Source organism: Strigops habroptila, chromosome 1 (genome assembly GCF_004027225.2).
Source record: "Strigops habroptila isolate Jane chromosome 1, bStrHab1.2.pri, whole genome shotgun sequence".
Classification (NCBI taxonomy): Eukaryota; Metazoa; Chordata; class Aves; order Psittaciformes; family Psittacidae; genus Strigops; species Strigops habroptila.
In genome coordinates, this window is record NC_044277.2 from 52,459,585 (window position 1) to 52,472,649 (window position 13,065).

Genomic DNA, 13,065 nt, shown 5'->3' on the forward strand with positions numbered 1-13,065 from the left:
TTCATTTCAGTTCATGCTATATGCAAATGAAAAAATACAACTTACTAGAAATTCTTAAATCATGTTTTTTTATTTCTGATAGCAGTGGTAGTACTGGCACACCACAGAACCTAGTATAGTATTAGAATAGTATATTAATACCTGAAGGTTTCAATTGTGACCAGGCAGTCAGTAAATTGATAATGGGACTGTAGGTTATGTGAGGAGATGCAAAGTTTAGTAGCAGCGAAGGTGGCATTGTAATGTATATTGTCTTCTTACTGGGACCTAATGTGCACCAAAGCAGATGAGTGTAGTATAGCTTGCACTTGTCATTTAGTTCTGCTAAATTAATGATAGCTTTGATATGTCAGTGTTTGCTGTGATTTCAGCACTGATTGGTGAACTTTAAGGTGAGTTGCAACTTGTACCATATTTTTAGTATCCTTTATTTGGTATCTTTTTTTACTGTCTGTTTGTCTGTAAGACCTTTCAAATAATTTTTTGGTACCTGCTGGAAAACTTTTGCCTATTTTGCTTTTGATACACTCACAGTAGATAAGTTTCTACATGTTTTAGTAAAAAATCTGTTGAGTAAATACAAGATCCCCAAAGTAATGCTTTCACAGAAGATAGAACCTGCAGTTCTGGGTTCAGTAGTTGCCAGTTGCTGATTGGCCAGGCACCAAATTAAATGCATTTACATACTGAGATAAGCCAAAGTACTTTCTAGTTTTTCCTCAGCCAGTGTAAAAGACCCTAAGACTTAGGAGCTGGAGTATTGGGTAGAGATTTAGGGCATAGAAGGAGGTTGGGGTAACGAGGAAAGATGGAGCAGAGTGAAAGGAAGGCTAAATTACAGGGTAGAGGGTTGGGTAAGGTGTGGAGGTTGTTGTGGGATTGGGGTCTAAGAGACATCTATAAAAAGATAGGATTTCAGCACATGTTTCTCTCTTAAATGCAAGGATAACTCTAAAAAGTAATATAAGTATCAAGTGCACATTATATAAACAGCATAAGAAACTGCTGCTAATATTCTGCCTCTCCATATTGGCTCTAAACACTGGCTTTTTTGCATCCACAGTAGAAATGGATTGTGGGAAAGTAAGGAAGTAAGTATAAGAAGGGGCCATATTGCTTTTGGGTTTGTTCAAAAAGAATGTGTTCCCAGTGTGAAGGGTAATGCTGAAGAAAAGGTGATAAAATTTGTGAGTAGCTGCTGGCATCCCAAAGGAATAAAGATAATACTGAGAATTCTCAGTAGTTTAATTAAGTGGCAGCACTGTCAGTTTCAAATTTTAAGAGGCACTGCATAATAGAAGCAAAAATATAATGAAAGTCTACATGAGTATTTTAACTAGACCTACAGCAAAGCCTGCTCTTAAAGGTACTTGGTTTGTGGGTCTGAATGATTACAGTGAGAATTACATTCTCAGTGGGAATGGCTGAGATGGGCCGAGGTAGCAGGCTCCAGTGGGAGAAAATAGGAGCTATATGATACAATTAGGTGTCAGCTCAAACTTGACAGCAAGAGAAGGTATTAACTAGATGGACTAAAATCTGGATTTTAAGTAATAAGCAGATCAGTAATTTCTTGGTTTGCAGAGAGTAGCTGAATTTGTGTTTGAAGATGAGGCTGCCCAGACTGACATGTAGAGGAAGAAAAGAAAGGAAGCAGAAGTAGAACCCTGTGAGATCTTCAGAGAAATTGAGAGGGGAGATGAGAAGAACTTGTTGATGAGCAATTTTAGAAAAGGAGGGGGAGGTTCAGGGGAAGACAGGCCCATAGAAACACTTCAAGAAGAGATGTGGTGGTGGGTTAACCTTGGCTGGTTGCCACATGCCCACCCAGCTGCTCTCTTACTTTCCATTCTCAACAGGGCAGGGGGAGAAAATAAGATGGAAAAAAGCCCTCATGGTTTGAGTTAAAGGCCTTTTAATAAGAAAAGCAAAAGCTGCACATGCCAGCAAAGAAAAAAAGAGGAATTCATTCACTACTTCCAGTCAGCAGGCAAATGTCCAGCCGCTTCTTGGGAAGCAAGGCCTCAGCGGGTGTAATGGTTGCTTGGGAAGACAAACACCATAACTATGAACATTCCTCTTTCCTTCTTTCCCTTATCTTTTATTGCTGAGCAGGACGTCGTATAGTACAGAATATATCCTTGGTCAATTTGGGTCAGTCGTACTGGCTATATCCCTTCCCAATCTCTTGCACAGGGAGGGAGGGAGAAAGCCTTGACACTGTACAAGCAGTGTTCAGCAGTAGCCAGAACACTTGTGTTATAAACACTGTTCTAGCCCCAAGTACAATGCACAGCACTTTATGAGCTGCTAGGAAGGAACTTTGTAGCTTAATCCCAGCCTGACCTGGTACAGATACTTAATTCATTTTAAAGGCAGATGAAAGGATGAGGAGAATGGCAGAGAGCTGGTTCTGAGAATGATAGAATCATAGAATGTTTAGGGTTGGAAGGGACCTTAAAGATCATCTATTTCCAGCCCTCCTGCCACGGGCAGGTACACCTCCCACTAGACCAGGTTGCTCAAAGCCCTGTCCAGCCTGGCCTACAATGAGATACTTAAATTAGCAGGCTCGTAAGAAGTCAAGCTGCAATATCCCAACATTCATTGCTGAAGAATTGCACTCTTACTCAGACTGAGATATTTTAGTTCTGGTATTTCTCTAGTTAAAGAGCACATTTGGTCTTTTTGCTCCAGATTAAATCAGGCACCACCAAAAAACTGAGCAGATTTGGCAAGAAAGCTCTTATCTGCTGTGACAGGCTTTATCAAATCATTTACCACTCAATACTGCTTTCAGCCGTCTAGTGACAGGAGCAAGAATCATTTGGGAGCAAGTCATTAGAGACTTCATTCAGAACTCCGAAGGAGGTGTTTGGGATCAAGTGAGATACTTTTCTATTAGTAATCCAAAGTGAGAAGCAGAGGTGGTTAGGCTTCAAAATCCTGTGCAGAGGAAGAGGTCAAGAATAGGGGGAGGATCTGAGTGATGAGTCATGAGTGGAGAAAAATAGGAATTCAGGATGCAGTGAAGTTTAGAGAATTAGAGTTTTTTAGCTAAGAATTTGGCAGAACTAAAGGAGCAGAAAATGAATTAGTAATGGAGGAAGTAACCCTGCTCATGGGATACCTGCCAGAATGATACTGCTGTGTGAGAACAAGAGTAAAGGAAACAGATGTTGAGAGCAAGCCAGGACTAGAGTTGGCAGGCCAGACACTGTGATAGGGCAGAAAGGCAAAGCAGTAAAATATGGAGAAGAATGAATTACAGAGAGACTTAATAAGGGGAAAGAACACAGGGATCAGAGGGCTGAGAGCAAAAGAATGTCATCATTGTGAGTGAGTGGGAAAAGGGCAAATGACAAGAAAAGGGAAAGAAGGACGTGATAGCCAGACAGTGTTGGAAGTGAGTGACCCAAGTGATGATTGGAGAGAAAATACAGGGTACGAAGATCAAGAAGAAGTGTTTTGCTTTAGAATAAGGTAGAGACTTTTTCCTTCTAATTCAGAGGAGTGGCAGAAGAGAACTTGAGTGAAAGGTAAAAGTGAGAAATTACCTTACTGAGGGATTAGATAAGTTAGATGTTTCTTGTACCTCCTCATCATGGATGTACAAGACCATTACTGATTAGACACAGATTTCAAGTGAATGAGTTCTTCCTGACTTGCACTGGTTATATTGGAAAGAAAAGTAGAACGCCTTCCCAGAATTGGGCTTTGAGAAGGCATCAACAGCAGGCTAGAAGTTCAGGGCAGCTATAAAGTGGAAGGCATCAAGTTGAGGAGAAGAAACTGAGGTAAGGAATATAAGGTGTGTGGGTTGATCGTTGTTTTTCCCTGAGGCTCTGTTACAAAAAATGAGCACTGAACTTCAGATTATCAATGTGGAAATCAAAATTGCTAAAAATTACTAATATTGTAGGAAATATCAGGAATAAGTTCTCTGCCAGTGTTTGTTAATAGCTTGCTATCTACAGTAATAACTGCTGAATGTTATTAATGATTCCTGGTGCATGTTTAGTGGCTCTGAAGGAGTCTAAAGGAGCACTGGTTATGATAATTTGCCATCCTTCTTTCCAATAGTGTGGTTTTCAAACTGTTTCCGTATAGGATAATGTTATCTATATATACCCAATACTGTGTTCAAATGCTCACTAGTTAAAGAATTTCTAACACGTTTAGCCTGGGGATTTTGTGTCGGATTTTGTCTTTTACTATTTGATTAGTGATTTCTGTGTTCAATGTAATCACAGTAAAGTTTGGAATTTGACATGAGGTTTAAAATTGATAAAGCACATGTTGTTCATCAGATGGATGGCATTACCTTCCTGCCAGCTACTGTGTGTGAGTGTATTTTGAAATGTCTCAAGGCAGTAGCGATCTATAGCGCAGGATCTTTGACCTTGCAAATTAAAACTTCCCATTCTTCACTACAGGTTGGACACCACTGCATGAAGCTTGTAATGTTGGTTACTATGATGTTGCCAAAGTCCTGATAGCAGCGGGAGCTGATGTGAACACACAGGGCTTGGATGATGATACACCACTTCATGATTCTGCTAGTAGTGGGCATAGAAATGTGAGTCTACTGGGAGGGCAGGAGGGGAATATATAAGTGGTTTGAAATGCTCACTGTTTAGAACAAATACGAAGTGTCCTGATTGCTGTCATATGGGTTTATAATTATGCTTCTGCTGGTTTGGGAGCATAGAATCATAGGATAGCTAGGGTTGGAAAGGACCTGAAGATCACCTAGTTCCAAGCCACCTGCCATGGGCAGGGACACCACACATTAAATCATGTCACCCAAGACTCCGTCCAACTTGGCCTTGAACACTGCCGGGGTGGAGCATTCACAACTTCCTTGGGCAACCTGTGCCAGTGCCTCACCACCCTCACTGTAAAGAACTTCTTGCTTATATCTAACCTAAACTTCCCCTGTTGCCGTTTAACCCATTACCCCTTGTCCCATCACTACACTCCCTGATGAAGAGTCCCTCCCCAGCATCCGTGTAGGCCCCCTGCTATGACATCTCCACGCAGCCTTCTCTTCTCCAGGCTGAACAGCCCCAGCTTTCTCAGCCTGTCTTTGTATAGGAGGTGCTCCAGCCCCCTTATCATCCTCGTTGCCCTCCTCTGGAGTTGCTCCAACAGCTCCATGTCCTTATGCATCTTAAAGTTGTTTTGCTTTTGTTTGTTTCATTTTGCTTTTCATTCTACTTCTATTGCCAGATATTTTCTACCAGTATCTGTTTTCTCAAATATTTAAAAGTTTCACTTCTACTTTTTAAATCAATAAACATTTTAATGGGCTTTTTGGGAGAGACTTCTACTGTGTAGAATTCTCAAAATAAAAATGTCTCCAAACAGTATACTGTGGGTTTGTGTGTGTGTGTGTGTGTGTGTGTATATATATATGTGTTTAAAGGTGTGTGCATATATATATCCTCCATTTATTTATGGACTTTGAAGTACAGCACTGATGTATATATATTCTTAATTTTTTTTTTTTTTTTCAATTTACCAATAATGGCTTAGCAGAGAATGGAACGCTGTAGATATTTTACTTTAATTTCTGAATTTGTTCTCGCTTTCTACAAACTAGATGCAGAAATTACTCTGCTCTCCCTTTATATCTCTTTTATTTGTGTGAACTCCTGTATAAAGGAAAAAATAGAAAATATCTTTAAATCCCTTCCAAACAAGATGTTCAGTTTGAAAGGATCTTCTGGAAAGGCTGGAGAAACAAATTATGATAATCTGATTGTAAATTGTAATTGACTCTTTAGTAACTGTTTCTTGTGGCTATCTAAACAAAAGTGGGTCTTTACATAGAACTTGCATAAAATTGTAGTAGAGTCTTGGAGAACAGGACCATTTGCTTGTCTGGTCTCAGTATTATACATATTTGCGACCATCTCACTGACATATATCAGAAAAATTGTCAAGTTTCCTGTTAACATATCACTGTCTGCTGAATTTACCCATTCTTAGCATGTACGACAAAAAAAATTTAACTCATAGTGAATACTGGGCTGGAGATGCGGTGGCCTCGGTATCGTAACTTTAACAATTTGATGCCCTTGATGCTAGAGGAATCAATGATTTTGCTGTATTTTATGCAGCTGGGATGGGGTAGTTTGTTCCTCCAATAAGATACTTGGATCTCTGACAGGGCTTTTCTGAAATGCTATGGAAGCCAGTAGTACTGCTGCTTGAAAAACCTTTTCCTGTTCCTTAGAGATAAGTGCTATAAAATCTGGAGCAAGGAGGTGAATCAAGCACAGAGGAATAGAGAGCTTGGTACGTAAGGAACCAGATGAATTGTGCGAGGAAATGCTAGAACAGCAAGAACAAAAGGCTACTGATGCTTTTCTTTGTGATGATGCTATGTCTGAGTAAGAGAGGGCAACCTTCTTTAGTCTTCCCTGTTATCTCTTTTAAGAAGCAGATTACATATACCTGGGACTTTTTCTTCTAGTTGGTAAAGGCTAGCTTTCCAGTCTCAGTTTCATAGGTTGAAGTTTGGGTACATATCATGTTACCCACATTTCATGTGCAATGGAAGATTTTTATGCTGAACCTAAAAGTTCATTTATTTAATGCTGCAGATTGTGAAGCTGTTGCTTCGACATGGTGGAAATCCATTTCAAGCCAATAAGCATGGGGAGAGACCTGTTGATGTTGCTGAAACTGAAGAGTTGGAAATGCTATTGAAAAGGGAAGTGCCCCTCTCTGATGATGAGGAGAGTTGCTCAGGTAAAAGTAGCCATTTAATAGCATACTTCAAGTTGCATCAATTCGTCTGGAAGGTGGTTTTAATCTTTTGCATAGTATTAGCTATTAAGAGTCGCTGCAGGTATCAGTTGCTGTTGCTAAGGTTGTTTTCCACCTTTAGGGGTAGTTTTCAAATCTTTCAATTGAATTGAGTTAATCCAAAATGTTTCTTCTGACACCAGGTTGACCATTCCACTAATTTTTTGTATTCTTATTCTAGATTCTGAAGCTCCATCTGTAAATCCTTCCAGTGTAGAGGGCAATGTTGATTCAGAAACGGAAAAGGATTCTGTAGCCAATAACAGCAAACAAATGGCCTCTAGTAAGGCACCACTTCCGTCTGCTCTTGATGAGTATGAATTTAAAGATGATGATGAAGAGGAAATGAAAAAAATGATCGATGACAAGCGCATTCTTAGAAAAGACTTAAGGAAAGAGGACGAGACTGAAGTTGAAAAGAACAGCTTGTTTGTGAAACAAGAAAAAGTTGTCTTTTCAAAATCATTTAAAAGCAAAAAGCAGAAGCCATCTAGAGTTCTGTATTCGAGTTCTGAAAGTTCAGATGAAGAAATACCTCAAGACAAGAAGATAGTCTCTATTTCGGAGACATCGAATTCTGATGTAAGAGTGAAGAAAGAATATATGGTTACAAATGAACACAAGCAGAAAGGCAAAGTTAAAAGGAAAGTAAAAAATCAGAGCAAAAATAAAGAGAATCAAGAACTAAAGCGAGAAAAAGAAAATGCCAGAGTAACAAATATAGCTACTTCTGGGTTAGATTCTTTAGATAAAACTAGAGAGGAAGAAACCTTTAAGAAGTCTTTCACCCCAAAAGAAGACTCTTCTTTACATCTGTTTCATATCACTGCTGGGAAATCTCCAAAGCATCCCTGTGGATTAAGTGAAAAGCAGTCAACACCATTAAAGCAAGAAAACACCAAATCTTGCTTATCACCAGGAAGTTCTGAAATAACATTGCAATCTGAATTAGTTCGGTATGATCACAACCCTGATTCTGAATACCTAGTAGAAAGTTCTAGTGGCAAATCTTGCAAGCACAAAGAAAAAAGCAAGCATCATCAGAAAGATTTTCACTTAGAATTTGGTGAAAAATCTAGTCCTAAAATTAAAGAGGAAGATAATAGCTCAGCATTTGAGAATTCAGAGTATACCCTGAGAAAGATTGACAAGGAAGGTAAAACACTTAAAAAGCATAAATTAAGGCACAAAGAAAGAGAAAAGGATAAGCATAAAAAGGAACAGGATGGGGAGAAGGAAAAACATAAGCATAAAGAGGTTCAAAGAAGTATTGAGTTTGACAGAGAATTTTGGAAAGAGAACTTTTTCAAAAGTGATGAAAATGAAGATATGTTGTTAAATATAGAGCATGAATCTCTTTCTTCAGACAGAAAATCAAAGCTAGAAAAAGCTGTGGCAAAAGAAGATAAGTTAGTTAAGGAGAGACAGTTCCAGAAAGAGAGAAATGCTAAAGAGGACAGAGAGAGAGAGAGGAACAAAGAGAGGGAGAGGAACAAGAAGGAAAGTGAGAAGTTTCTCAAGGATGAAAAATTAAAAGATGCAAAAGAAGAAATTATGCTTGCAGATAAAGAATTTGAGTTGTTCGGCTTTGGTGCTAAAGATGAGGCAGTCAGCATTCATTTAATAGAAACAGATACTGAAAAGCAGGAAAAGAATTTTAAGGAAAATAAGGAAAAGACTGAAAAGCAAACCTCAGCCAAAGAAAAAGATACTGAAAAGACAGAAAGAAAAAATGGAGAAAAAGAGAAAAAGGTAAAGCATGAATACAAGGTGGAGAAAGAAAAAGCAGAAGTTAATGAAAATATAGAGAAAGTGAAGGAGAAGCCAAATTTCCAGCAAGCAGAAAGATGCCATAAGGAAAATGATAAACTAAAAAGCACTGGTACTCTTAAAAAACTTGATGACAAAGAAAGAAATAAAGAAAAAACTGATAAGAAGCATGATAAAGAAAAGGCTGATAAAGACAGACATTGGGCTGAAAGCAAAGAAAAACACTGTACTGAAAGAAAAGTCAAACAGTGTGAAAAAGAATCTGAATATACTAAACTAGAAAAAATTAGAACTAAAGACAAAGAAAAGGAACTTGAAAAAAAAGACAAATCCAAAGACAGGGAGATCTCAACAGCGGCAAACTCAAAACACATGCAAGAGGAAAGGAGATGTGGTACTACAGAAAGTAATAAAACAGTGCATGACAAACTGTCATCATTGAAAGAAAAAACAAAAGATGATTTGTTGAAAACTCCAGATGGTAGAGAGAAAGACAAAAAAGATACAGACCGATTCAAAGAGAGAGACAAGCATAAAGATAAACTGCATCAAAGTAGTTTACTTAGACTAAAACTTGAACATGAAAAACTTAAGCCTAAAGCAGCTCCTGTACCAAAAGATGTTCGACCTAAAGAAAAAAGATTAGTCAATGATGATTTAATGCAAACTAGTTTTGAAAGAATGCTTAGCCTTAAAGATCTGGAAATAGAGCAGTGGCATAGAAAACATAAAGAAAAAATAAAACAGAAAGAGAAGGAACGTTTAAAAAACCGTCCTTGTTTAGAACTTAGCAAGATGAAAGAAAAACCAAAACACTCATTACCTGAAGTAAAAAGCAAAGAACTGATTCGTTCAAAAAGCTCAGAGTTGCCAGATGTTTGCATGAAGGACAAACAGCAGAAAGATGCCACAAGTAGTAGATTGCAATCCGTAGACACGAGAAGTGTCAATGTTATAAAGCCTTCATTGGTTTTAGATAATTTAAATAGATCCCCCAAATCAGAAAGTGAAAAGACAGGTCTGAGCTCCAGATCAGTGTCCATGGTTTCAGTTGCAAGCTCTGAGGATTCTTGCTACACCACAGTAACTACTCCAAGGCCTGTAATTGAGTATGATTCAGACTTCATGCTAGAAGGTTCTGATTCCCAGATGTCTTTTTCACAATCACTGTTTCTGGCAAGTGCCAAATCACCAGCCCTTCTTGAAAAAGAGACTGATGGTCTTGCTGAGTTGCCAGATCGCAGTAAGCTACCTTCCACAAACAGGCTTCCACCGATGTATGTCAGATCAGCACCTGCTGAAGATGTTAAACTGGTTTTAAATGAGTGTAGACCTGTAGTAGAGGTTCGAAGATGCAGTATGCCTGCTGCTGTTTCTGAACACAGCAAGCAGCCTCGAATACCAGAAGAAAATAATCAGAACTGTCTGGCATCCATTCAGACGTATGCTAGCACTTCTCCTAATCCAGAACTACCATGTAGCATGCTTGAAAGGGATTTTCAAAGTAGTACGTCTAATTTGCAGTCAAACTTTACATCAGCTCCAACTGGAGCTTTTGGCAGCAAGCAGACAACAACAGGTACAAGTACCATTAAAAGTACTGCTCAGATAAGCCCTTCAGAAGACTATAATATGCATTTAGAGCCATGTGGTCAAAGTGGTGTGACTAGGCAAACCAAACCATGGGATGTGCCTTTTGACAGACTTAATTCAATAAACAATGAGTTTACCAACTCAGGTTATAGTGTATCAGAGCAAGATACTAACAGCGTTATAGCAGTGCATAATTCTGAAAACAGGACGTTAAAAGAGCAAAAAGTACCTGAATTTTTGCCTCAGCATGCTGAAATTAAGGGAAGTTTCAGTTCTCAAGAATCTGTATTTTTGCCTTCACAGTCACCTTGTTCTTTACCTACCCAGCCACTCCCAGATGTGTCTAAATGCATTTCTTTACCAGGCATTAGCAGTCAAGATTCATCAGTTGTACAACAACAAAATCTACTTCAGGCTGCAACTTCTACTTTGGATACAGATGCTACTAGTACCAGGGAGCTGGAAAATGCTTTCTTCCCTTCAAACATTAAGAAGGTTGATGCACCCATTGCTGTATATCCTGAGAGCTCTGCAAAGGATATTTCACAGAGCTGTCCAGGAGTGAATGATCTACCTACGGTGCTGTTAGAAAAAGATACTCCTGAAAGTGATACCAGTTCACAATTAAATACAAGTTTGTATGCCTTCAGTAAAGTTGTTTGTAAGAACGCTCAGAGTGAAGTGGATAGTAACACAAAAGATACTTCAGATACCAGAAATGAAAAAGGCCAACAAGAAAAGTTGGTTTCAGTGCATGTTGTTGATAATAAAGCCAATGTTGATCTCTGTGAACTAAGTTCAGGAACGTCAAAGGGAATTACAAACGAAGCGGCTAATAAAAAACCCCGCACTACAGACAGTGTGTTGACAGATGATCCACCACAGTATTCCTCTTTATCCAATTTGGCAAATAATTCACAACAGATGACACAGGAAGAGTTGCATAAATACAGCCAAATAGTTAAACTAGAAGAAGAAATTGCTGAAGATCAGAAGGTGGAACAGCAAGAAGTACCTCAAAGAATCACAAGGAACAGAGCAAATTTGCTTGCTAACCAGGGTAAGCAGAATCCTCTTGGCTGCACGCAGACATCAGAAAAAGAGTCTGAATCATCAGCATCTATGAAAGCAAGGATTAGATTAACTGAAGAGGATGATGCTCAGGTCCATCATCCACGTAAAAGAAAAGTATTGCGTGTGCCTCAGCCTGCGCAAGTGAACCCTTCTTTACTGCAGGCTAAGGAGAAAACCCAGCAGTCACTGGCAGCTATTGCTGATTCTTTGAAACTTGAAGAGATTCAGCCATACAGTTCTGAGAGAGCAAACCCGTATTTTGAATACTTGCATATAAGAAAAAAAATAGAAGAGAAGCGTAAATTACTGTGCAGTGTTATTCCTCAGGCACCTCAATATTATGATGAATACTTGACCTTCAATGGCTCATACCTACTGGATGGCAATCCCTTGAGCAAGATATGCATCCCAACTGTAAGTAACGTGGTCTTTAAATATACAGTGCAATAAAAGGCATGTTCTGTTTTTGTAACTTTCACGTTCTTCCTAATTTATTTCTGAATGCTTGTGCTGGGAATAGTAAGTTGACACATATCAAATTAATATCGACCAGCAATGTCAACCCTATTCAGCAGACATATAAAGTGTGGTTTCACAGTCATTACAAGACAAAGCATCTTGTATGACGCCTGTAAAAGGCACACAGACAAATATTATATTTCAAAGTATTTGCTACTGTAAAACCTACCCTTCTAAAAGTGAAGTCAGTTGTTGGGAACTTCTCAGATTTTCTGCTGGCAATAATTTGGTTAAAACTTAATTATTCAATGTTGTTTCATTTGGGGGGGTGGGGGGGTGGATGGGGTGGGTGCAGTATTTCAAAATATTAAGTCCCTCACCAAAAGATGTAAGTAGGAGAGAGCCTGCTGGCTATTTCAGTTTCTCCTTAATGCTCTCAAGAGCAGCAGATGTAATCTGCTATGTCCCAGCTTTTGTAATCGTCAGTTTAAAGTATTCTGCATTTTGTTTAATGATGTGAAGTTCTTTGCCTTTTCACTGAAGAACATCCATAGTTCAGGGACACTAGTTTGGTACAAAGCTCTCCATAGTTCTGACACAGGCATTTTTCTGATGACAGCTGTGGGGGAGGTCTGTGCAATGCAGAACATAATTGGCTCAAGTGCTGTTGATAGTACGATTTACTATGGAGGTGACCCTCAAGGTCTCTCACAGTAACATGGTCCCTGCTGGTGTCTTGTTTCGAAATCAGTGTAATCATGGTTGCACTTGAATTGTACTTCCTTTCTTTGCTCCTCAGCACACCTGGTTCTGTGCTTATTGTGCTACATGGGGGACAGGAGACCTGAAACATTGTTCGTTGAAGGTTTTCTGAAGTACTTTTACTCCTGGGAGTAGGAGGTTTTCTATCTTTCCACCTGTTTACCTAATTCACTTAAACTGCTCTAGTTCTGAGGTAAAACATACAAGCTTAAACCTGTTGGAATGGTTAAAGTTAAGACACATAATAGCTGAAATCGGCTGAGACCACATATTTGATTTCCTAAAGCAGTTGTTTGGCCGACATACAGTAGTTTGGTAATGTTAGAATTCAGCAGAAGTTGATTGTATGCCTGTTACTTAAGATGCATCAAGTTAGGAAAAGTCTAAGTTTCAGTATTTCTGAATGGAGTAGTTATCATGTTGACTCATTTAAGATAACTTGCCCCTGTTTGAGATGTTGCCTTAGCTTTTTCCAATAGAGTTGGAGATTCTTTTGTTTTAGCAATGCATACAAATTTTATATATAGAAGTAAATTGAAAAATGTTTGCTTCATTTCAGAGGTAGTCGTCATCCCCCATATAAGTTGTTCC

General features: G+C 38.8%; 1 protein-coding gene across 9 annotated transcripts in view; it reads left to right on the top strand.

The window, feature by feature from the left end:
* Positions 1-13,065, top strand: part of ANKRD12 (ankyrin repeat domain 12) — a 62,697-nt gene that overhangs the window by 37,138 nt on the left and 12,494 nt on the right. For all 9 annotated transcript variants that reach the window (XM_030489246.1, XM_030489309.1, XM_030489318.1 and 6 more), the window contains 3 exons: positions 4,437-4,579; positions 6,612-6,759; positions 6,998-11,667. In XM_030489246.1, the coding sequence (XP_030345106.1) occupies positions 4,437-4,579; positions 6,612-6,759; positions 6,998-11,667 (4,961 nt within the window). The remainder of the gene's footprint in view (positions 1-4,436; positions 4,580-6,611; positions 6,760-6,997; positions 11,668-13,065) is intronic.